Source organism: Uloborus diversus, chromosome 2 (genome assembly GCF_026930045.1).
Source record: "Uloborus diversus isolate 005 chromosome 2, Udiv.v.3.1, whole genome shotgun sequence".
NCBI classification, from domain to species: domain Eukaryota; kingdom Metazoa; phylum Arthropoda; class Arachnida; order Araneae; family Uloboridae; genus Uloborus; species Uloborus diversus.
Window position 1 is genome coordinate 145,968,416 of NC_072732.1, and position 25,413 is coordinate 145,993,828.

The window sequence follows — 25,413 nt, forward strand, 5'->3', positions numbered from 1 at the left end:
CTTCAGCTTGATAGTCTACCCCACTGATCGTTCGGTGTTTTTTTTTTTTTCTCCACTGGGTGATATTTAAAACAAACTGCTGTTACCTCCATTTGAAAAGCATTAATCGAGGTAACAGCATTGATTAGCGGATAACTGAAGTGCTGCAAACATTAACAATGTACACTGCAAAAAATAATTGTTGTTTTTAAAGTAATATACTGTATTTTCCTACAGTTTAATACTGCTTTGCTAAATAACAGAGAAAAACTGTAAAACTGTTTTAAATTGCGCAAAACGATGCGCAAAAGGTGTTTTCTTTCATACGGGAAGATAAACGAATGAATTCGAGGTATCGATAGCCATGTTAGTAATTTTTCGGGGGTGTGCTGAGACAGGACTAATCAGCTGTAATTCAAGTTAAAGGTAAGTAATAGTTATATTATTCATTCCCTTTTCCTCAAAATGTAGTTTTCTTTATCATCGATAATGTATGTAAAATAATAGTGTGTATTTTGAAATCATAATTCGTATTCCAATATTCGTTGATGTTGACTTTGCAGTTTCCTTTAGTTGCTAAGTTGTAGCGATTGCTTTATAGCAAAAGTCCGAGTAGTTGTTGTGATCTTGAATATTTTACTGCACGTATGATAGTTTTAGACTTTGTTTACGATTATATTTTGTGTTATATAGGATGTGAGTACTTAAAATTTAAATTCTTATGTTTTCTAGTAAATTTTTAGCGTATCGCGATTGACTTTTTTCTTTTTTTTTCTTTCTTATGTTCAGTTTTAAATTCTTTAACAGTTTGCATTTAAATAATTTACTGATAAACTTTACGCTATAGCATAAGTAGCTTTTATATCCTGTACATAATTCGATGAATAAAATGTAAACAAATAAAATAAAAACGTAACCGAGAGACATGCAAACAGTATCAAGTTTACTGATATTTTTTGTTGAAGAATTTGCCCCTCTGGAAATACAATACTCTGATGTCTGAACGACTCAAAATTCTCTGAAATCTCGAGCCAGTTTTCATACTTATCAAACAAAACTAAAATAACAATAATTAAAAAAATCATCAATGAAGCACTCAAAAAAAAAAAAAAAAAAAAACTAATAAAAATAAGCATTTTTAGATACAAACACGAAACCCTTGTGTTTTAAAAGTTTTATATTTGCGTCAGTAGGAAATTAAAGTTTTACTTCAGGAAAAATGCACTTGTATCATTGAAACTTGAGAACCTAAAAATAATTTTAGAAACTAGATTCAAAGGCACTTGATGGGAGGTCACGGGAAGTCTCTATGACCTCCCCAAAATTGCCATATTGGGAAAATTTTGTCTTGCGATTCGGCAAATTTGGGGACAATTGTAATGTTGCAATTTTTGAATTCTCGAATGTCCAAAATTTATTAGATATTGTACTTAATTCTGCGTACTTAATGTGTGCATGCACCAGTATTTTATTAATCGGCAAGTATGTAAGTTCCGTTCGACAAATTGAGATTATACGCCTTCCAATATATTTCAGTTCAGGCCGTGCCTGGCTATATTTTATAACTTTCAGCTTTTCATTTCTGATCTGGCAGTGTTGCGATCTCGTCAAAATTGCAGTTTTTCAATTTAAAGTAGAAAATTTACATTATTATGCATTGTTTGTCATAGTTTGACATCATCTACTTTTCTGAATGAGCATGAAGGACATGATCATTCAGAAAAGTAGATTCTCGAGAACTACAGTAGAATTTGAAACTCTTGTAACCTTGAACTCGTCAGTTTCCTTACATTTTAACTTTAAGAACCCTTTGAGTCTTAAAGTTTGGCGTCAACGTGTTTATGCTGAAGAAAAAAACTGTATTATAAATACTGAAAAGTGTGATTCTGTACTTCACTGTCTTTCACTCTATATAAAAAGTAAAAATATGTCAGTGTTATCCGTGTAAAATGGAAAAATCGGGGAATTTCGTTTAAACCTTTAACGGAGATTCAAGCCAAAAGCCGGGTAAGATCTTTTGCATTTAAATGCGATTGGTTCCTTAGCAGTTGATTTCTTTAGGGGGAGGGGGATTATTTTCACAATAATAGACAATTTTTCAAAAAAGTGAGGTTTTCGAATATTTTGTCAGGTTTCAAAAAAAAAGAACAGAGATTTGCGGGAAAGATCCGATTACGGAAAGGAAATTCTGAACTCCCAGTTTGAAATTTACTTTAGCGACCAAAGCATAAGAATCGAAAAATACAACAAACCCTCCAGTTAACAAAGTAGCGTCATAGAACACTATAACTCAACATTAATGAATGGAATTAGGACACTTTCAAAAAAATCGGGTTTACTTAAGCAGTTTTGAGCCGAAGCAGCTAGTTGCTTCCACTACTTACGGACTAGAGCGGTTTTAAAAAGAAAAACCAAAATCTTTTTTGAGCTATTTGAGGGAAGAAAGCCATCTATTAAACACTCTCGTGTTTTTTGACTGTATTTCGAATATTTTAATTCCAAAACAGAAAATAAACAAATTGGATATGAAAGCTAAACAGGTAGTCATGGTAGGATATGCGTTTCATACGAAAGGTTATAGAATTTGGGATCCCAAAAATAGCGAAGTGACAGAAACTCTGAATGTTTAATTCGATGAAAATAAATTCTGGGCGGGGGGAAAAAAACAGGAACGGGAAACAGAGATATACAGTTTTATTTCACTTCTGAGTAAATCTGAAGTAGAAGATGAATATCCTGAAAATCATAAAATAGCATGTTGTGAGAATTAAATGGGTTAAAGAAATACCAAGGCAAAGTATATAGTGACATGACGGTTCTAAAGTCCGAATCGCGAAGTCGAGGTTTATTGTTCTGAAAATAACATTGAATATGACCCAAAATATTTTGATTACACTTGTGATGATAATTCAAGAAAAGTATCAGATTCTGATGAAGATAGGGGGGATAATTCACGTAAGCTAGAAGCTAACATTTCCGAAGATGTAATTCTTTCAAATTTGAAACAAAGTTTGAGAACGCCAGAAAGTGAAGATTGGCAAAACGCAACGGAACAGATGAGAAGAACGAAATAATGCGCTTCAGGGCTTGACTGGTAATTTTAGGTAACTACCAGCTATGGGGGGGGGGGGATATTTTTCTCAAGTGTTGTCTCCAGTAATTTCTTTTCCTTTGGTTGAGGCTTTCTTTTCAATTTTTGTGTAGAAGCTACATTGGGTCCATTTCCAAGCAGATGTTTGCAATGCGTATCTATATGCGGATTTAAAGGACGAGATTTGTGAGGCAACCAAAGGGTTTGACGATCCCTGAAATCTAAATTTTGTCTGTAAATTGAATAAATCATTGTTATTCTGATGCAAATTACGCCTCAAATCACGACGACCGGATTCCAATGCCGGGGGGGGGAGGCGCTTGAAGTGTTTTTGTATAAGGTACGAATAATATGGTGTACATTCAAACAAAAATGCGTAGCACTGTCAACGATGGAAGCGGAATATATTTCCATTAGTGAACAATCTATGGAAGTTATGTGGATCAAAAAAATTTTAAATGAATTAATTGGCCACAAAAAGAGTTCAGAATTTTAGATTGATTAATAGTACTTTGCACTGTGACAATCTAGTTGCGATCGATTTTTCCAGTTCTGCAATAGAGAATTGCAGAACTAAGCAGATTAATGTGGGGTACCATTTCCTAAGGAATTCGGTTGACAAAAATGAATTTGAAATAAAATTTGTTGAGAAACTAAAAATAATTTAGCTGATTGTTTCACAAAACCTTCTGTACTGAAAATTTACGTAAAGCTTGAATTGCAATAACATATTTTTCTAGATTTTTTTTTTCTGAAATGTTTCAATTATTCCATTATGTTTAAGCTATAATTTGTGCACACAATCGAATAGCCTATAATATATTTTTTATTCATTTCTTGTAGTATTTCATTTTTTGCGTGTGCGAATATTTTGTTCCTGTCACTCCAGCGCACGGAAAAAAAATTGTAGTTGATTTCATTTTGAATTTATGCCCGGTGATATGGTTGCGGTTTGGTATTTCGGGAAAATTTAAACTATAAATTTCATTCTAGCCGCCTGAATTTACTTCATTAAAATTTATTCACTAATGCAATATCATTTATTTTAGTTTAGTGGTGTGCAAATGTAAAGAACTATGTAACTTTTGACCAGAACTGAATGGCAGTCTTTATCAAGATGGCAGTTCGCATTTGTGTTCCGCTTGGAATTTCAAAGAAGCCTCTAGTCTGAACGATGTTGCTATGATTCACTTTGTGGTATGAATGCCGGCAACGGAAAACGGAAGTTTTTAAGTATGTCTTTTCATTTATATTTTTGTGTTTTCGGATGTAATTTGTAATCACCAATGCTTTTGAGTTTTAGAGCGTTCTTAGCCACTGAAGCCTATCCTACATTCTGCGTGCCGTATTGGGCCCCTGAAACTGATTTTTGTGGCCCGTTGCCAGGTTCTATGTTACAATCAAGAACTATATATTGGAACAAGATAAACTAAATTTTATTTTGTTTTGATTGAAATGTGATCGGTCATACAATTCATTTAAGGCTGAATTTTTTTAATTTGTAATTTAATATTAGATTTTACGGGTAGTTGAATATTATCACTTCAAGAATCACCGGAATACAGAAATTTCTGTTGCTAGAGCTAAATTAGACGTACATTTCTCTCATTATTTTTTTAAAAATTTTCCAGTAAGTTTTGAAACACTGATTCTTTGTTTTTACATGTTATTAAAATCGAAGGAACCAAAACAGCATGCTAAAATTACGATGTATTACAGCGTATGAAACTTTCTTCGTATATTCAGACTTGTGACACTTATCAAACAAAATTATAGATTATTTTTATTGTAATGTAAATAAAAAGCAGTTATTTTGCAAATGTGAGCATATTTAAATTTACAGTTAAAAGAGATGCGGTCTTCTGGCAAGCATTTCCAAGAAGGGTAGCATTGTTTACAGCAAGGACGGCGGGCCAAATGTGGACTTACAATTTCTTAATGATTATAACTGGCAGTATCAGATTTAATCTATTTCTTGACATGTTTGTCGATTTATTCTTTTGTTAAAAACTTTCAACTTTTCTGATCCATTTTCATTTTTTACTGAATTGACTTTAACTAAGTCATCTTGATTTTGGGAATATAGAATTGTTTCTTCCGAGTTTCAGGTAAATTCTGAAAAACTTAAAGATAAATTGTCTAAATCCTATCAAAAGAAGTAGCACTTAAAAAATAAGCCGCTGGCGGATTAAATGGGGATATCGATAGCTGTTCAAAACGGGGGGGGGGGGGCGTCCACATTTTAAAAGACATAAAATATAAATGAAACATCTTAAATTATGCTTAAATATTAAGACAGATATAAGATAGAATGCTCTTAAGGTATTATTTTATTTCAACTCAAATGATTTTTTTATGCAGTTCCTTAGTACTTAGAAAAAAAGCTCCAAAAAATTTAATTTAAACAATATAATAACACAATTGTGGAATAGAATATATGAAAAAAAATATTTTAAAAAATTACAAGTAAAATATTTCATATTAAGTACAGAAATCTAAATTATTTTACATCACACATTGTTTCATATTCAGATTTCTAATAATGGTCAGCTGTCGAAGAAAAAGAATATGAAGCTGGTATCAGTTGAACATAGCTCGAGCTGTTAACAAGTGTTGGAATGGAATATGAGTTAAAGAAAAAGAAAGAAAAAACATCTACGGTTTTCAGTGCTACTATTGCAACTCGGGGAGGGGGGGGGGGGGCTAAAAGAGGCTAGATGCAGTATTCATTGTTTTAAATGAATACCTCAATATTTCCCAATTGGTTGTCCTAAATGTCGACCTTGCTCCATTTTCTAAAAAAATAATTCTCTACCGCATCCTAATTATTGCTTTGAAGTAAACATATTGCAATCCAATAATCTGGAGCCTATTATAAGAAGAAACTAGTTTCAAGTTTTATTATCCTTACGATATATATTCTCCCGATCACCAATCACTTCAGTTATCCGATCGAAAAAAATAAATATTACTCTTAATCAACGGTCTCCTATGTATTACAAAATCCTTCAAAACTACCGAAAGTTTTAGAAGGATTTTTTTAAATTGTATTTCAGAAACCAGTATAAGTGCATTTCTTGACATGGAAGATAAAATGTAAGATTATGTTCTTTCTTTTTTCTTTTTTGAGTTCTTATGTAAAGTATTCAGATTAGGTCTATTTCAATTAGACACTAATAAACCACCGTTTCAATTGCGTAGTTTCCAAATTGCTGCACAGCAGTTTTTTTTCTCCTTAAAACAACATATTTAACGCTTAACTGGTTCCTGAAATAAACGATTCAATTACAATTTAGGTATATGTTAAGCGGTTTCAAGATAAAAGCAACTCCCAAGGCAATCTTAATTTCAGATCATTCAGAGTCATAATTTTAATTATTTTAGGGCGTATTTTTATACCTACGTAATTTGATTTTTCCATGAATGTTTTTTGGTGTCCACAAGTTTTATGAGATTCTAACAATTTTTATTTTGACAGATGCTTTCATGATATAAGGCCTAATGATGGCACCTAAGTCGGCAAAGATGTCACAAAGAAGAATTAAGTTTGTAATGTAAAAATATTGGCCTTGAAAAAATTAGCATTCGGTTTTAAATGAATTTCTGCAATTTCACTGTAAAAACTACTAATCGATATTTATAGGTGATGTATACGAAATAAAATAATTTGGCAATTTTTAATGGTGTGAATGTTTCATTTTTTCTCATGAAAACAGTATAACATAATATAAAGTTATATAATTTTTGGAGTAGTAAAACCAATTTTTAACTTTAATACTAGTACTCATAAACCTGCAGATTTTATTATACCGAGTGAAAAATTGTTTCTGTTTAGTAGCTCTGGAATTTTAAATCGTCACATATTTATAGTTTTCATCTATGTAAATTTTAAAAGGTTAATAGGATAAAGTATTATCTTATCTATAATAATCAGTTTAGAATAAAAACCATTCTGTGCAGTCTAAATGCTGTATACTGCACATATGGTGTGAAATAAAATTAGTTTGTTACTAGTATTTCTCAAATAAAGTAGATCCAAATGCAACTTATAACATTAAAAAAAGAAGAAAACCATGAAAATATTCTGTTTTACCATGAAAGAAAAATAAATGCATATAATTGCATGCATCAAGTTAAAATAAACTTAAAGGTTTAATGGATTGCATATTGCAAAACATTTCTCACGTTATGCTGCACATTTTAGCATTACAATAATGCTGGAAGTGAAAAAAGTACTTTTAGTGAAGATACAATTTTAGTATTTTCAGTTATATATAAAAAACCTTTCTCATTTTTACTACCTCCATGGATCAAAAAGTTTTGTATTATGAAAAAGCTATAACTTCTTAAAATAAAGCTTCAGACCATATTTTGCAATTTCCTTCAATTTGTAAATTTTTAAGTCTGCAATAGAGCTGAAAGTTTTTTGTAGAAATGAAAATGCACCACTTTTTCTTCTTTAACATGTGTTTATAAAATATTGAGATGGGGCATTGATTTATTTTGTGTACAAGGAAATTAATATCAATAAAACATATATTTAGCAGCAGTTAACTATTTTTATGTAAATGTGTTTTATATTTCTTTATTTGTCGCTTTTCATAGCCTAAAACATTATTTTTGTTGTTGAAAAACTTAAGAAAAGGAACAGATTTCGTATGTAGGCTGATTTATACAACGTACATACTGACTCAATTGCTTTACTTTTCGATATTGTTCTTCAGCTGTAAAAGCAGTGATTTCGGCTATGAAAAGAAACGATAGGGTGAAAAAACCCTTTTGCATAAAAATTGATAACTTCATTTTATGGTTTACTGCTGTAAATTTTACTGTACAAATCATTTATAAAACCGTATACTACTGCTGCTTTTATGGCACAATTCAGTTGATTCCGCAGCATAATACTGCGAACTTTACAGTTTGATACTGTTAATTTTGCAGGGCAATTCCGTTACAAAACAGTATATAACTGTTAATTTTACATATTATCTCTGTTAAATTTACAGGTCAAGTCATTCCTAAAACAGTATATTACTGCTGATTTTACAGTTTGATACTGTAAGTTTTACAGGGCAGTTTTATTAAAAAGCAGTATATTACTGCTAATTTTACAGTTTGATACTGTAAGTTTTACAGGGCAGTTCTATTAAAAAGCAGTATATTACTGCTAATTTTACAGTTTATCGCTGTAAATTTCACAGTAAAAGTCTGTTATAAAACAGTATATTGCTGCAAATTTTACAGTTTAAAATTGTAATTTTTGCAGTTTTTCTTTGGAATGCGAGCTGCCAGTATTTTACTGTAAAAACAACAGCTTTTTTTTTGCAGTGTACTGTATGAAAAGTATGGCAGGAACTGAATTACCTCATAGATTTGTACACGCGTCACCTAAATGTACACATTGAACTTCTATAGAAACTTGGATAACTATAGTTTAACTGTAGCATACATTTAATATTAAAAGAAATTAATTACAACTTTCACAGGATTGCTTTAATTTTTCTCCATTCATTGTAAAACACCTTTTATAGTTTGAAACTAGCTCTAAGTATACAACGTCTCACCGTTTAACTTGCAAGGCCTCGCAACCTTTAGTTTCAGATACATACGTCCATTGCGAAAATGGTCAAAATAAGCAGCATTGAGATACGAAAGCTTGAAGTGAAAAAATAATTTAGTGAAAAAATATGAAACCTAACCTTGTATATAGCATTACGACTTCCCATTAATTTGTAGGGAAACTACGAGCACAAAAGCTGTACGTTACTACGATCAATATTCACCGAGATTTTTAAGTTAAAAATTCTAAGGTAACCTATTGGAAATGAGATAGGAACACATTGCGCTACCAGAAGAAAACCAATATTGAAATAATAAAAATATATATACTTACTTTTTATTGCTATTGATTAAAAAAGAAATTGCGTACTATGATAAGTAACAACATACTGCAAAAGGTCCTACACTCTCGGAAAAAATCAAATATATCAAGTCGCTGTATGATGCCCCTGAAATGAACTTCTAGAATCTTTGAAAAAATGCCAAAAAAAAGCATATAAACGAAAGTTTAAATTTTGAATATCAAGCCAAAAGAGAAATCCAATACAAAGTCGGGCTATTACAACTTGTTCTCTTTTTAAAACCTTTGGTATATATAACTAAAAGGAACACGCTGTGAAACAAACGGTTATTACAAGCTGCAAGTACTGTAACACCATTTTTATTTGGGTTAAATCAAAATGCAAGCGTAATTCAAAAATTAAGTAATTTTGACTTTTTTTTTATCATATAAGAAAATAATATTATACTTTTATGTAAAAAAACACATAAAAGGCATAAGTAGTTTTTATAAGAGTGGACCTATTGATATAAATGAATTAGCATATTCTACAGTAGTAAATGTTATATGCTGACTTTAATTCCTTTCTCGTATTGAAAATCAAAAGTCAAATTTCTGATGCGTAAATAAAGCGATTACCAGTGACGGAAAGGGTTGAGAAAAAAATGAAGGTAGCTTAAAACAGCCCATTTAATACCTGCTCATCCCTTAAAGCGCTGAAAAATAACGAAATCCTGATTTTTTTTCTTCCCTAAGAGGACGTTTTTACTGACGTTTTGTTGCATTTCGTATTTCAGGCAGATTTTTTCTTCCGAATGTTAAGAGACTTAAACATTCGACAGAAGCCCCGGAATCACCCCCGCCCCTTTTTAGTAAAAAAGTAGACGGCACTTCTCTAATAAAAAGTTTACTACGGTCAATTTAACAAAAAGAGAGATTATTTGCTTTTTTTTCACGGTATTGTGGAAAAAAGAGCCTGATAATAAAGATAACTCTGACGTTCTATCTTAATTTGTTTTTTTTAATATCTCATTTTAAATTCAAAATTTTTATAAACATTTGAGGATATTCGTGTTTTAAATGTTATGCATGTGTGGAAATAATTTCTTTAGCTCAACTATTTGATTATCTATGTCTGGTTCCCTTCTTAAACTAATGTTTTTGATAAAATATCATCTAGTGCGTGTATATATGCGTCGCACAAATTGAAGCTTTAATGTTTACATCATTCTTAAAAATGTAATGCAGTTGTGAAAAAACGTCATCTGAAAGCTGGTTCACAAAGTATTATCGATTGAAAAATAAGTAAAACTAAGTGTTGAAAATTAAAAGTTGATTCATTTTTACTTCCTTTTACAAAAAAAGGAAGCATTGCATTCGCGAAGAGATTTTCACTCATAAAAATCGACCTTCATTTCTCTTTTTCCACACACCAGAATGAATATTGAGTTTTTTTTTCGACTCGACCACACATGGATAAGTGCCTAAGAACGTATAGACAAGCGAAATATCCATTTTGACGATTCCCGAGTTAATTACAACGAGTTTTCTCTTGAGGTCTGTATGTACGTATGTATGTGTGTATGATATATCGCATAACTCAAGAACGGTATGTCCTAGAAAGTTGAAATTTGGTACGTAGACTCCTAGTGGGGTCTAGTTGTGCATCTCCCCTTTTGGTTGCACTCGTGTGTATATAAAGGGGTCTTTTGTCCATTTTTGGGGGGAAATCATTGTTAATATCGATATAAACTCAAGTGGCATTATATTTGGCGGACACTAGGCGATGTACCGCCAGTCTTTTGGTCGCCAACTTGGCGACAAATGTGACGATTTTTTAAATTTTTATTTATTTATTTATTTTTTAAATCTGATTTCAATTTGGCCATTGTTGGTGATATTTAGAGAGTCAACAATTGAATCGCATTAAAATTGACAGTAATAGGGAAATGACATTAAATTGGAGTAAAAGGAAGTCATGTGATGCACACATCAGCTCTTTTCAATAACGTTTATTTGGTGTAAAAGGATGCCCTTAGCTGAACTAATACAGTTTGCATTAAACATCACTAAACATCTGTATTAATATTAATGAATTTTAAAAAATCCTGTTATTTGCTGTTATTTTACTTTCCTAGTGAATATTGAAATGAAGGTGACATCTATTTTTACATGAAATAGCGGGTTTTTTTTTCAAATATTAATGGGTATGCTCTCACATAACAGCCAGTTACACAGGTTAGTTGATTTGATGACGTTTAAGTCAGTCCATATGATGTTTTCATTTACCGGTAACTCCACTACAACGCATCAAGTTAGTCACAGATAAATCGCGGTCTACCGGTTCCTCTATGCAAACATATCCTATGATAGGCATAATCATTACGGTGGGCCGAAAAAAGAAAATTTTCGATATGCAACTTCTAATAGCAAAAACAAGTTGTGTATTGCCATTCTAAATATAGGAAAAATAATTTAAAAAAATATTATTTTTGCCTTCAGATTACGCATTGGCAGCAAATTTTGTAAAAAAGGTAAAAAAACTGTGACAATTGATGGCAATGCTCAACATTTTTTTGCTATTAGAAGTTGCTTCTAGAAAATATCCTTCTTTTAGCCCACCCGAATAATCATACGATTTCTTACGGCATTATATATAAGAATAATAAGTACACCTTTCAGTCACTAACATTGTTTACCTGAGCTCTGCATAATTCTTTAAAAAAATATTAAAAAGTACATGTGACCGTGCATGCACGTTAAAAGTTGTACTTTTCAAATCCGTAATTTTAAAAGATTTTACTTTCCCATAAGTTTGAAGCATAATAATGGAAGAAAACAGCGTTTTAAAAACTTGAATGTGATTAATGTTTCTTTTTTTTTTTTTTTTTTTTTTTTTTTTTTTTTTTTTTTTGCTCTCTAAAATCTGAGATTGCTGTAAAAATAACCGAAATACAATGAATAGGTAGATCAAAGAAGTATGATATTAATAGGAGCCTCACAGTGAAAAGGGGGACTTCCCACTCCCCCAGTTTGTTGTTTAACGATGTAGAAGAGAGCTTTATAGCGATAGTAGAGAGAAATCTCTATGAAGATTTAACATTGGGCTTTGCAGGAAACTCGCCGAATATTGCTGGTATTTCTTTGCTAACACTGTTTTGGCATCTTTTTAGCGATAAATTTAGTTAGACATCGTCAAGATGTCACAAAATGGCGCAGATTTCTGTTATCACTTCCGCTTGCGTTCCGTGTGATCAACTCCGTGTTGTCTAGAAATGATTTATTCATATTGGCAAAGAGAGAGAGATAAATATAACTTTAATAAACTGACAATTTTTTAATCTATATTTTGTAGTTAAAATGTTAAACTTATCCTAAAGTCTTACTTGGTTTGCAAGTTATGGATGAAACGATTTATATAATAACTATAAATTGTTACTCACCTTCTATCATAAACTTCTAATTACCTCATCAGATACACCGAATTCTTGATAACAAAATCAAATAAACTATAAATTACATATACTTCTTCCCTTTGCAGGTAAAATGTTTAAAGCTGTGGACCTATCAAAACTAGTTACGTTCTTTGCAATTTTTCACAATGACAAACCAGTCGATTGGCTTTTGGATCATATGATACAGACTAAAGTTTGTCGTTTTGATAGAGATTCGGTAAATATGTTTTAAGTTGTTTTTATTTTGAAACAGTAAATATTTTGAAATGTTATAACATGTTTTTAATATTTACCAATTTAACATTTGATACACTTCATTCACATAAAAAAATTTATATATGAAGCGAACACCGCTCTTTCACAACATATACTGCCCAAGTCATTGTAGTATGGGTAAAAATTGTACTTTGTGTTTCCCTCATATTTTCCGGGTGTGTACCATCTAGGAGAGGATTTTTTCATATGCTTCATCAACAGTCGGGTAACATGTATGTACCTTCCTTACTCTTAAGACGTCTTTGCTATAATTTTAAAATTAAGCGGAACTATTTTTTTTCCCATCCTCGATAGTACCACATTTTTCCTGATGCAAGACGTGTATTATACAATCATTCTTCAGAAGAAGTAATTAAAAGAAATCCAACAGTCTTTGGACTATTTCTTAACTATTCGCTGTATGTTTCCAAGAAAATATTTGGCACTGTTTTTAATAGGAAAAAAAAAAACAAATTTGAATTCTGAAAATTTCACACTCAAACTTTGACAGTCAATAAGCTGTTTAACACGTAGATCATGTAACACGGTAAGCCGTTAGTTTTACATAGACATTCCGCATACATATGACATGAGTGAAAATGACTTTTAAAATGTTATGTGGTTTAGATATGACAGCAAAAAGAAAGAAGAAATAATTCATGGTGAATTATACTTAGAACAATTTACAGCCTCTCTCAGTGCTATTCCACATTTAGCTGAAAGAACTGTCACAATCTTTGGCAAATATACTTTATATTATAATCCCGTTCTTTGTATTAGTACATAGCTGGGCTTCATATTCTAACTTTTCGCTCGTGTACATTTTAGGTTTTAAATTTTGAAATCGGAAGGTCAATCTTCTTCAAAAGAAGCTTAAAATATTGAAGTCATATCAAATCATGTTCAAAAATATTCTTCAATGTAGTCAACGATGCATGCTTTAATATAATGCACAAACACTTCTTATCTTTACTTTTTTCATGTTAGAAACTTCAATATATATTTATTATTGAATAGCTTATGTTTGCTTTGGGCATGTGAGAGACCTAAACTCTGCCTTTGTTTTTGAAATATAAATAAATTGTCTTTACAAGATCAAATTGAGTTTCTTTTTATGCGTTTTTGATTTCCATATATAAAGTAGGTAAATGTTTTCCTTTCTTTCAGAAGGATTGTCGGAAACAAAAAGACAATGTTTGGATACACTATCGACCATCCTTATTTCAACATGTTGGAACGCACTCTTCTTTAAGGGGAAAAGTTCAAAAGCTCACGGTAAATGAAGAAAAAAAAATGTTAAATGTCCAATTTTACTTAATACTTATTCAGTATTTTTTTTTTTTGCCACATTAGTTTTTTTTTTTTTTTAACCATAAACTTAGAAATTTGTAAACCTTTAAAAATTTTGGAAAGTTTATAATATATATGTAATTAACAAACATTTAAATTATTTTCAAGCTTATAAAGACAGGAGTCATTTCCAAACATGCATAGAATTTCAATGGGGTTGTTTCCACCAGTCAAAAGTTACTAAAAAGTCACTTTAAGTCACTAAAGTTGATAGAATGAGCAAAAAAAAAAAAAAAAAAAAAAACATGGTGCGAGAAAAATCTTTTATTTACAAGATGTTTAATTTTTAATTAATATTTTTAAAATGTCCGATTTTTAAAATAAGACGTGATATTTATGACGTCACAAAAGATGTACTTTGGCGCTACTACCCTGGCGGGCTGAATGTTTATGCTAGCTCTCTAACGCGTTCCCAGGTTATGATAATTTAGAAGCGAATTAAATATTGCTCTTTACGCTTGCAATCAACTAGGGTTCGCAATCTGATCCCAAATCCCGCGACACCCCGCATGATGTTTAGCGGAATTGAGAGCAAAGGTTTTCCATGCAAACTATTTCCCACTTTTGCCGTGCATAAAACGAATATTTTTATATGTATTATCTAAAGTTTTAATCCCCTTCCTGTATATCTGCAAGAAGAGCAAGAAAAAACTGTTTCATGTTATGAACGGTGGATTTACTATTAAAGTAAAAAATAAAATACAGTGTATTTTTCTGAGAATGAACTGGCTTTCATTTGAGGTTTCAGTTTTCATACGCTCAGCAGTTGTAAGAATGCATAAAAGATCTAAACCTTTTCAAAAACCAAAACTAAATATTGAAACCCAGAAAACTGAGCTTCAGAAGAAGTTGAGAAACTACATTACAGAGTGCAAATTCCGATGGAGTAGACTGAAAACAATGTTTGAACGCCCCTTTAAACTTAAGGAATGCGCTCAAAACTTTTAACTTACAAAAAGTATAACATATTTTTTTCCGAAAAAGAAAGAAATGAAAAACTTGACATCATGTTTTTTTTTTTATGCTCTCTAACCTGTAGAAAGTGCCTGTCGATGTCATTGTCACCGTGAAGCAAATAATATAAATGTGGGTGATATTCGATGAATTAGCTGAACAATCTTCACTATTCACCTTGACTCTAAAATAGGTGACAGAAACTTGGATGAAACACTAGATAACTCCATGACAAGGCATAGCGGCAGTACGTTAAGCTGCTCAATGTTTTGTTTGTCTCTTTAAATTTAGAGGTAAAATTAGCTAAGTTATTCAAAAAATTTTACTGAGACTGCTACCCAATCAGCGTTCACCCCCTGCTGTAATGAATCAAATGCACTGAAGCCAATGACTAATGTTAAAGAAGCAACAAAGCAAAGTTAATTTGGATAGACTAATACACAAATCAAACAGACATCATTTTTGTCCGAAAATTGAAGTGGTTGAGCAGAAACCATTAACATGACTTTTATTAGGAAAGAAAAATCTACATTAGAAATTGGTAAAAATGATGGTAATATTTTGCTAAACGTCCACTATTATTTAGTCTCAGTAAAACCAACTGCAGTGGAGCGACATCACGCGTTTACCCCAAGCCCATTATGTATTGCGTGAAATTTTTTTCTCATTCCATTCCAGCGATGATTTGTTAAGACGCAATGAACTTTTTTCAAGCACATTTTTACAAACCAAACGATAGTCGCTAATTGAGATGTAACTTTGTAGTATTATACAATTGATGTACGAGGTTTGAGTAACTACTAGTTTATGTATTAAAAGCAGTCCTTCCTAAAAAACAAAACTTTTTCTATTAGACATAAAAATTTAAACTTTCGAAGAATAATGTCAATCCCGCGGGTTTGACAATCCCGAAATCCCGCGGCACTGAAATTGGTGTGAGATTGGAAACCCTACTATCAACCCTATCGTTGCCACTGCATATGAGTAAATACGTGAATTGAATATTCCGATCTAGCGTTAATGGCATCAGTGAATGGCATTTCATCATTTGTGATGCCATCTGCAGAAGCGTAAAAGATAGTTAAATTGGAGAGAGTAATACACAAATCAAACAGACATCGGTTTTGTCTGAAAATTTAAGTGGTTGAGAAGAATCCATTAACATGACTTTTATTAGAAAAGAAAAATCTATATTAGAAATGGGTGAAAATGATGGGAATCTTTTGCTAAATGTCACAACTATTTAGTCTCAGGAAAACCAACCTCAGCGGAGCCACATCACGCGTTCTCCTCAAGCCCATTATTTAGTGCGCAAAACTTTTTTCTCATCCCATTCGAGCGATGATTTGTTAAGACGCTTTTACGAACCAAACGATAGTCGCTAATTGAGATGTAACTTTTTAGTATTCTACAATTGATGTACGGGATTCGAGTAACTACTAGTTTATGTATTAAAAGCAGTCCTTAATAAAAAAACAAAACTTTTTCTATTTGACATAAAAATTTAAATTTTAGAAGAATAAAGTCAATCCCGCGGGATTGGCTCCTTACAATCCCGAAATTCCGCGGAACTGAAATTGGTGCGAGATTGGAAACCCTACTATCAACCCTATCGTTGCCACTGCATATGGGTAAACATGTGAATTTAATATTCCGCTCTGCGATAGTGGCATTTCATCATTTGTGTTGTCATGTGTAGAAGTGTAAAAAGTGAAATTGAATCTGCGCACCGACTAAAATATATTTTTTAAAGTATTAAAATTTGTCAAAATATTTAAAGAATTGTCAGATTCTATGTTTTTGAACATGTTCTTCAAGAAAAAACTTTTAAAATTTTGGTAGCAAACCCATTTTTCATTCGTTTCCTTTCGGAAAAAATAACTATGGTAAAAAAGTTCCGAATTAGGTCAACCTGAGGTTTAGAGTCTGATATATGGCTCATTCGGTGTTAGATTGGCTCAAATCTTTGTGTCTTCATCAAATGAATCAGAAAAAAATCCTTCCATGTGAAATTTTAAGTTTATGTTATGTTTCTCAGCAGTTTAGCAAAAAATAGAAAAGTGACCTTATTTGAGAGATACTTCTTGGTATGTGTAATAACAAGGGTGTCTGGTGCATTGCGTGTAGTTCTACCTTAGCCCTGGTTTACGGGCGGTAACTTAACGCTAAATACTCGTTGGTAGCTTAGTTGGTTATTGAAGTAATATTAGTTGAAAACTTATTTGGCAAAAGTTTATACAAATAGATAGACTGCACTTTATTTCGTCATCTCATGTTCTAATGTTTTTTGTTGGAGAAGAATACACCGTACTTTTACTCAATTAAAATTTGTTTTTAAAACTGAAGAATAACTCCACATACATTAAAGCCCTAACCACTATACCTTGTATTCTAAGTCATAACATGACATCAGCATACTCGAGGAAACTTACATTCCCTTTGCATCAAAAAGGTATTTATCAGTTTATATTCGGCATTATCTTTGAAACATCTTCTTGGTATTATACATGTATATTTTTTGCGACATGTTTTTTTGAGATGAATGGAATTGAAGCGTCTGTAAACAATATTTAATGTTTTAATTCAGAGATTCACAAAAAAAAAAAAAAAAAAAAAAAAAAAAAAACAGCGATAGTTCTATTCCGCCATTTGTGCACCAATTTATTTTTCAGCTCATATAGCACAATATCTTAATCAAACAGAAAGCGAAATCACCGGCCAAATAAAATGTAAGTTTACATATGAGGCAGTGAGAAGCAAAGTCATTTAGATGCCAACATTTTAAAACTAGTATGTTGTGGCCATTTCACGCAACTTTCTTCTATATCTTTCTTATAATTCTGATCCGTCCCCATGCTTGACGAGGAAGCATTATTCCCAACAAAAACAAAATTACACACGCCAAAGCTTGACGACCATCCCAATTATCGATTTATCTAAAAAGCAAAGAAAAGAATGAAAATTGAACATTATTTTAAAAGCAATACTTAAAATAATTACAAACATTTATTTGTTAGCAAACACGACGATGAAAACAGTTAAAGGTTAAAAAAATCGCAATTTTCTGGTCATTTTCCAACAATTAAAATCACGGGAAATACGCAGACAACAGTCGATTACGATTTATCTTTCTTATTGTGGCAATTACAAAGCTATTTTTATTCACAAAAAAAAAATCAGCCTCCCCCTCCCCCCATTAATTGATATTGTCGCCAAAATTGAACCAACGCCTGTTGTTTACATATGGATTCACATTTATTCCAAATTACTTCCAGAACGTAGCATTACTTCTTGAGATATGGCTCTCACAACGGAAAAAAGAACGTTCGATTGCACCACACCTTTTCAGCTGTTGACGCGAAAATAGAATCAGCTCTTATACCTTCTAAGGGCTACTTGTCCATAAATTTTTGTTTGATTCCGTTCGTTATTTCTTGAGATACAGCAGTCACAATTGACGACAAAAAAAAAAAAAAAAAAAAAAACGTTCTATAGCTCAACCCCCATTTGAGCTATTGACACCAAAGTTGAATCAGCACCTGTACCTGTTAGGGGCAACATATGGACCAAATTTTGTTTGATTCCGCCAATTACTTTCTGGGGAATAGCAGGCACACATAACTCAAGAAACGTCCCATTGCTCCACCCCCTTGGAGGAATTCGCGCCAAAAATGAATGGGCACAAGTTCACATAAGGCACATATGTGCACCAAATTTCGTTCGATTTCATGCGGTAGTTTTTGCTCTTGAGCTGCCACAAAAAACTGGTCACACACATACGTGACACAAGAGAGTGGGGGGAAGAGATGGTGCTAGTAGCCCTGATAAGTACTGCTATACAGAATGATTTAGAAAAAAAAAATCTAAAGCCTGCCCAGACGTGTTTTACTCAAAACTGTACTAAGTCCACTTACATCCGTTTGCTTCTCACTGAGTAATACGGCGCCTACCAATTTGATTGTATACTCCCAAAATTTTAACATGCCTTATTCTACATTTTAAGATCACACTTTGATGCTGAAAAAGTAACGAATGCAGGCCCGTTATTTGGACAATCGGAGTTGGGGGGGGGGGCAGTTGACCCCTTTGAAAAACATAATGTAATTGCATTTTTGCTTGCATTTTGATGTTTTTTACCGACAAAATGTATTGAATTCTTACCCTTTGACCCTCCTCCCAACCGGGGAGATTTGAAATGACAAGCCCGAACAAATACAACTTACGAATGTAGCATATAGAGTTAGACTCTCGTAAGTAACAATAATTTGCTTGAAATTTAAGGGTCGTTCTTTCTTCTACATAGGTATTTTTTAACGTAATGATCCAAAGTTACACTGCTCAAAACAATTAGGGGAGCACATGGTTTTAACAAAATTACACAAAGATGTATACCCAATAAGTAACATAAAATGAACCAGTCATAACTTAAAGCTTACCAGGAAACGGAAGAAGAAAACTTAATATGCAAATCAAAGTTTCTGACGTCAAAATTCAAAAAAGGAGATAAGGTCAGAAATCGGGATGTTGCTGAAACGTCTGTTTTATTGCGGGAACTGAAATTCGGTTGAGCATTTATTTTTTTATTTCAGACTAGAATACTTGAGAATGTCTCCACAACGTGATTTACCGGAATTCATGGCATAGCGTGTTATAGGCAGACTGGAATCCGAGCCAACACAACGTAGAGTCGCGGACGTGTGTTGCAAGGCAAAAGTGTTGTTGCAAGGCTGTGGAATCGATTCTAAGAAACCGGAAATGCTAGACGGTCGCCCAGGGCAAGATCGGTCACGCGCCACTACAGCAACTCATGGCCGCTATATACGGTTAACAGTCAGTCGAAACAGAACAGAGAATGCTACGCAGCTGCAAAGACAGTTGCTTTTGGTGACAGGACGAAGGGTGTCCAGCCAAACAGTACGTAATCGGCTTCATGAGGGAGGACTCTATGCACTTAGGCCAATGGTCTGCACTCCGTTGACCTCACGTTACCGTGACTCCCGAAGAAGATAGGCTGCTGAACATCGAGATCGGGAGCAACATGATTGGAGCCAAGTGCTGTTTACAGACGAGTGCGGATTCAGTCTGGAGTGTGGCACCCGACATGTTCTGGTATGGAGGGAAAGAGCACTCGAAACAACCCCGCATTCGTTCGTGAAAGGCCACAATACAGACGAGCTGCTTGAATTGTTCGGGGTGGAGTCAGCATAGGCGGACGTACGGACCTGCATATCATTCGGTATGGCACTTTGATAAGATGAAGGCATGCAGACGAGATCCTGCGACCTCATGTCATCCCTTACGCTGGAGCCATTGGAGATTCCTTTGTTTTCCAAGATGATAATTTCTAAACGCTTAGAGCTCGTCTGGTGGAGAACATGCTTGAAGCTGAAATAATACAGCGTATGAAATGGCTATCGTGCTCTCCTGACCTAAATCCAATCGAGCATGTTTGGGACAAGCTCGAACTACACATTGCTGTGTGACCAAGGCCGCTTGTTGCTCTCCGAGACTTGGAGATTACACTTCTTGAGGAGCGGAACAGTATTCAACAAAAGTCAGATCGATAACCTCATTGCATCAATTTCAAACAGGTGTGCAGCAATCTTAGCTACTCGTGGAAACCGCACGCCATATTAAAACTCATGCATCATGTCTAAACAGTCCCTTTTTTATCCTTTACATGTAACCAAGTTGTTGCCCTAAATCATCTTTTCATGTTTTTTCAAAATTTTCAAAGAAGCTTAATTTAAAATTGTTTACGTCTTTTTTTTTTTTGTATTACGCATTGATACGCGTGTACTATCCATTATATGCCAATGCGTGGCAGTCTCGCACAGCTTTCTTCACTTTTTTTGCTTGCTCCCCTAATTCTTTTAAGCAGTGTAGATTGATATGATAAAGTAATCGCATTTATTTAAAGAAAAATTAAACCAATAATGTTACTATCATACATAAACTTAACTTTAAACCCTTAAGAAAAAAACATTGTGTTTAAAAAGTAAAACTAAGAAAATAAGATAAGAGAAAAAAAAAACTGTTAAAAAAATCTAGATCACATTACAATATAAATCAGGATGTGCTTAAACTTTTGACTGAACATTATAGATGTTAGAAAGTTTAAAATAAAGTATAAAAGTTATAAAAATATTTACGTTTTAAAAAAATATCATGCAATCTTCATTCTTACTTTTAATTTTCAGGATAAACAGTTTGGAAAATCGTTAACAAGGTACCCGCACAAAAACCCTCCAGCAGTTTTGAGAACAACCCTGAAACCTTATGGTCAGCATACGTTGTCAAGAGCTTATCGGGGTGAAACCTACTTTTGGGCTTTAGTTCCAGGGAAAGGAGATAATATAACTTTTCATTTTTCTCCACCAGTGTTAATTGAAAGGTAAGGGAAAATTTTTTTAACTAAGACTTTATTTGCTAAAAAAAATAGCTAAATGATTTATACCTATTGCTTTTTACTCGACTACAACGAAGCCAAAAGAAAGGTTCATGATTTTATTTTAGCAGTTTATGTATGTTGGTATTTACGTATGTTTCACTGTAGTGCCCACCTTATTTATACGATTTTGACGATTAAGGTGTCAATAGATTCGATATTATGGCACAAGTAACATAGGCTATATTTTTGCCGGCTTCAATAATTGCAAAATACTATTTTTATTATTTTTTTAAAACTTTTATCAGTTACGTGTTTATGTATGTTCAAAGTAGCGACGTAGCCGCCATTTTGGGGCTAAAAATTTTCCTCTGTCTGCAATGTTGAAGAAGTGTGTTTTTCTTCTTGATTGTAATTTCCAATTAACAATGTTGATTCACAATCAAGAAGCAAAATACGCTATTTCATTATAGCAGACGTAGGAATAAAGCGGCATTAGGAATAAGTTCGCATTTCATCACACTAAAAACACATTGCGTTGTCAAAACTCAAGTCCTGAATCTTAGACTAAAGTTGCGACATGACTAGTCTATGGGCCGAGCGCAAATATCGTTCAAGTTCGTTTACCAATATTAGGGACTACGTGAACTTGCTTGAAATCTATTATAAATGATGAACTCAATAGAAAAATACAATGTTCACACGCTGTCTCATTAAGTTTTAATTAGTAATTGAAATAGGAACTATGTTCCATGGACTGTTAGCACTTACACAAAAAAATTTGTCTCTAGATGCCGCTGTTAAACACAATATTTATAATCCAAAAATTTAATAAACAGTTTTTCAACCGAAATTTTACTGTTTTGCTCAATTTTTCGTTGCAAAATTACTTAACTTTTGCTTAGTAATTTTGTAACTAAAAGGAAATCAAAAATTGTATCAATCCGCAGCTCTGAATGATCTTCATCTCAAGATTTCGTTTATTACACTAGAGCTAGCGTACATATACATTGTTAAGTACAAAAATTACAAGGCAATTTACTTCACGAAAAAGATATTAATGAATCACCGAATAGCAATAATTGACCTACAAAATCTTAAGAACATAAACAACTCTAACAGATGCCAATATATGTTTAAAAAATATTATAAAATTAAACATTAGCAGGCGATAAATTAAAAATTAAAAAGTATATTTCATATCACGATGTTTTATCTTTTCTTTTTTTGATAATATTGCTTTTAGATTACAGACGATATTTTGAGTTCATTTTTAGCCTACTTTCTCGTCAAAGTAATATAAAATAAATAAGGACATAAAAGGTGGTTTACTGTGCTAAGGTTAATATATCGTAAAAATATTGCTTAGTACAAAAAAAGTTAAAAAATAGATAAAATAATTAAATAAATATCAAATTCGAGGGTTTGAGATGGGGAAAATATGTCTGTCGGTTGACGTATGTGCCCCCCCCCCCAAAAAAAAAACAAAGCGTTCGATTCAAACAAACTTTTTTTACTTCCTTTTACAAAAAAGGAAGTATTGTATTCGCGAAAAAAAATGTCACTCAAAAATCGACCTTAATTTCCATTTTATTCACCCCTGAATGAATATTGAATTTTTTTTTCACTGGACCACCCGTGGATAAGTGCCTAAGAAAGTACATACACGCGAAATATACATTTTGACGATTCCCAAGTTAATTACAACGAATTTTCTTGTGACGTCTGTATGTACGTGTATGCGTCTGTATGTCGCATAACTCAAGAATGGTATGTCCTAGAATTGAAATTTATTACATAGACTCCTAGTGGAGTCAAGTTGTGCACCTTCCCTTTTGGTTTCATTCTGGTATTACTAAAGGGATCTTTTGCCCCTTTTGGGGGGGGGGGATCATTGTTAATTTCGATGTAAACTCAAGTGGTGTTATAATTTGGCGGATACTTGGAGATATATCGCCAGGCTTTTGGTCGCGGAGCTGGAGTGAAAAAGAACCAATTCCGAACTGTGACTCTTACCTTATCCCCTCGTTTCTGTACTAACTATCAAGCAAATATTCATTGCTAGTGCTTGACTAATTTAATCCAGTTTTAACCTTTTTTTACCTGCGGGCCACAACTCACATTAATAGGAATCTCATGGATCAGAACAAATATCAAGTTTATTTATATGATTTAAGTTTTTCTAGATAGCATGGGAAAACAAGGGAAACGAAAGACAATTATATACAAACCAAAATTGCTGTCATTATTACTACATGCTTATTTTATTGCATTTGTGTTTCAAAAATCACTTTATGACTACTTGACTTCAAAATTCATAACACCGAAAGAAGATTACTAGTATTTTTGGAAGGTTTTAGAATATATTTTTCGTGTTTTAACACTAACACTGAATACAACGACGGGGCAAATGGGTCAGCTTCAAAGGGCAGATTTGATCCGCGGGCTGTAGGTTGAGCACCACTGATTTAATCAATGCTCCCAGTTCACCAGAACATTGGATGGATTATAAATGCGGACAGTATTGAAATACAATGGAACACTATTTCCATTGCATCAGATAATGTTCAAAAACTATAGTCTCCTGTGCATGCCCAAAAACTCGGTGTTCTTCGAAGAGATGTAGTACATGCAAGACGTAAAATTGTTCATGCACATAATTTTCCTCTAGTGACTGTAGCTGTATGAACTCTTTGGGGGAAAATAACTCTATACGCAAAAACAGGATAGATGAATTCAGTGATTCTGACGATAATACGAATGAACAGTTTGCTTCTTGAAAAAAAACTATTTTTTGATGTACATGCATAATGTTTTCAACGTACATGCATAATATTTTAAATGTACATGCACAAAATTTTTTTTGTATTTAAAATTTGTCCGCCTCTTGCTTGTCAGTTTCACTCCTTTTCATGTATCTCTAATGGTCTGTAAAAAATTATGAGACACTATTTTTTTGTGAACATTGGGTTTTTTTTCATCTGCAGACACTAAGGATCCAGAAAAATATCACTTTTTGTAGTCCCCGAAGTTGGCAAACGAAACCATGTTTTTAAGCATCTTTTATGCCTTCGTCCCACAGCCTAGACCGCCATCTTGGGGTTAAAAGTGTTAACTTCTTTCCTGCGTCTGCTATGTTGAAGAAGCGTGTTTTTCTTCTTGATTGTGGTTTCTTATTAACTCAATGTTACTTCATAACCAAGAAGCACCGCAATCACGAACCAAAATACGTTACTTCATTATAGCAGATATAGGAATAAGTTCGCATTGCATCGCACTAAAAACACATTGTGTTATCAAAACTAAAGTCCTGAATCGTAGAACGAAGTAGCGACATGACCACCATGTTGCTGCTAAATGTAAAAATTTTTTCCTCCGTTTGCTATGTTGATTTTTCTCTCTCCTTGATTATGGTTTTTGATTAACTCTTTGTTAATTCAGAATCAAGAAGCACCACAACTGAGAAGCAAAACACGCTACTTCATTATAGCAGACATAAAGTAACATTTAGTCCCAAGCTACAATTTTGAACTTTAATTAAAATAGCTTGGTAGCTAAACATAATAAATGATGTTTAAATAAAGCTGGTTCTATTAAAAGGACCAATAACCGAATTTTAGAACAAATCTCAAGCAGTTTTTCGAAACAACTAGCAAACTTTTTTAAAAGTAACGAGTAAAGACAAAGAGACATGACTTTCAATAAGAAAAAAAAAACATTAGGAATTTAGCTGCTATTTCAAGAAAGAAACAGAGAAAAATTTCTTTAAATAAGAGTTTATTTGCCAAAAAAATATCTAAATGATTTGTACACATTGCTTTTTACCCAACTACAGCGAAGTCAGAAAGAAGGTTTACGATTTCCTTTTAGCAGTTTATGCATGTTTGTATTTACGTATGTTCCACCATTGCGCCGAAACTATATATCCGATTTGGATGAGTAAGGTGTCAATAGATTCATTATTATGGACGAGTAACATAGGCTACTTTTTTATCTGCTTCAATAATAGCAAGATACATTTTTAAAATTATTTTAGCAATTTTGTATTTATGTATGTTCCTCCGTAGTGCCTAAACTATTTATCCAGTTTTTTTATGGATAA

At 32.8% G+C, this 25,413-nt stretch overlaps 1 protein-coding gene across 1 annotated transcript in view; it reads left to right on the top strand.

Moving 5' to 3' along the window:
• Nucleotides 1–25,413, top strand: part of LOC129216586 (alpha-1,3-mannosyl-glycoprotein 4-beta-N-acetylglucosaminyltransferase A-like) — a 105,345-nt gene that overhangs the window by 64,035 nt on the left and 15,897 nt on the right. The window contains exons 8-10 of the mRNA XM_054850801.1: nt 12,451–12,581; nt 13,787–13,894; nt 21,124–21,317. Of these exons, the coding sequence (XP_054706776.1) occupies nt 12,451–12,581; nt 13,787–13,894; nt 21,124–21,317 (433 nt within the window). The remainder of the gene's footprint in view (nt 1–12,450; nt 12,582–13,786; nt 13,895–21,123; nt 21,318–25,413) is intronic.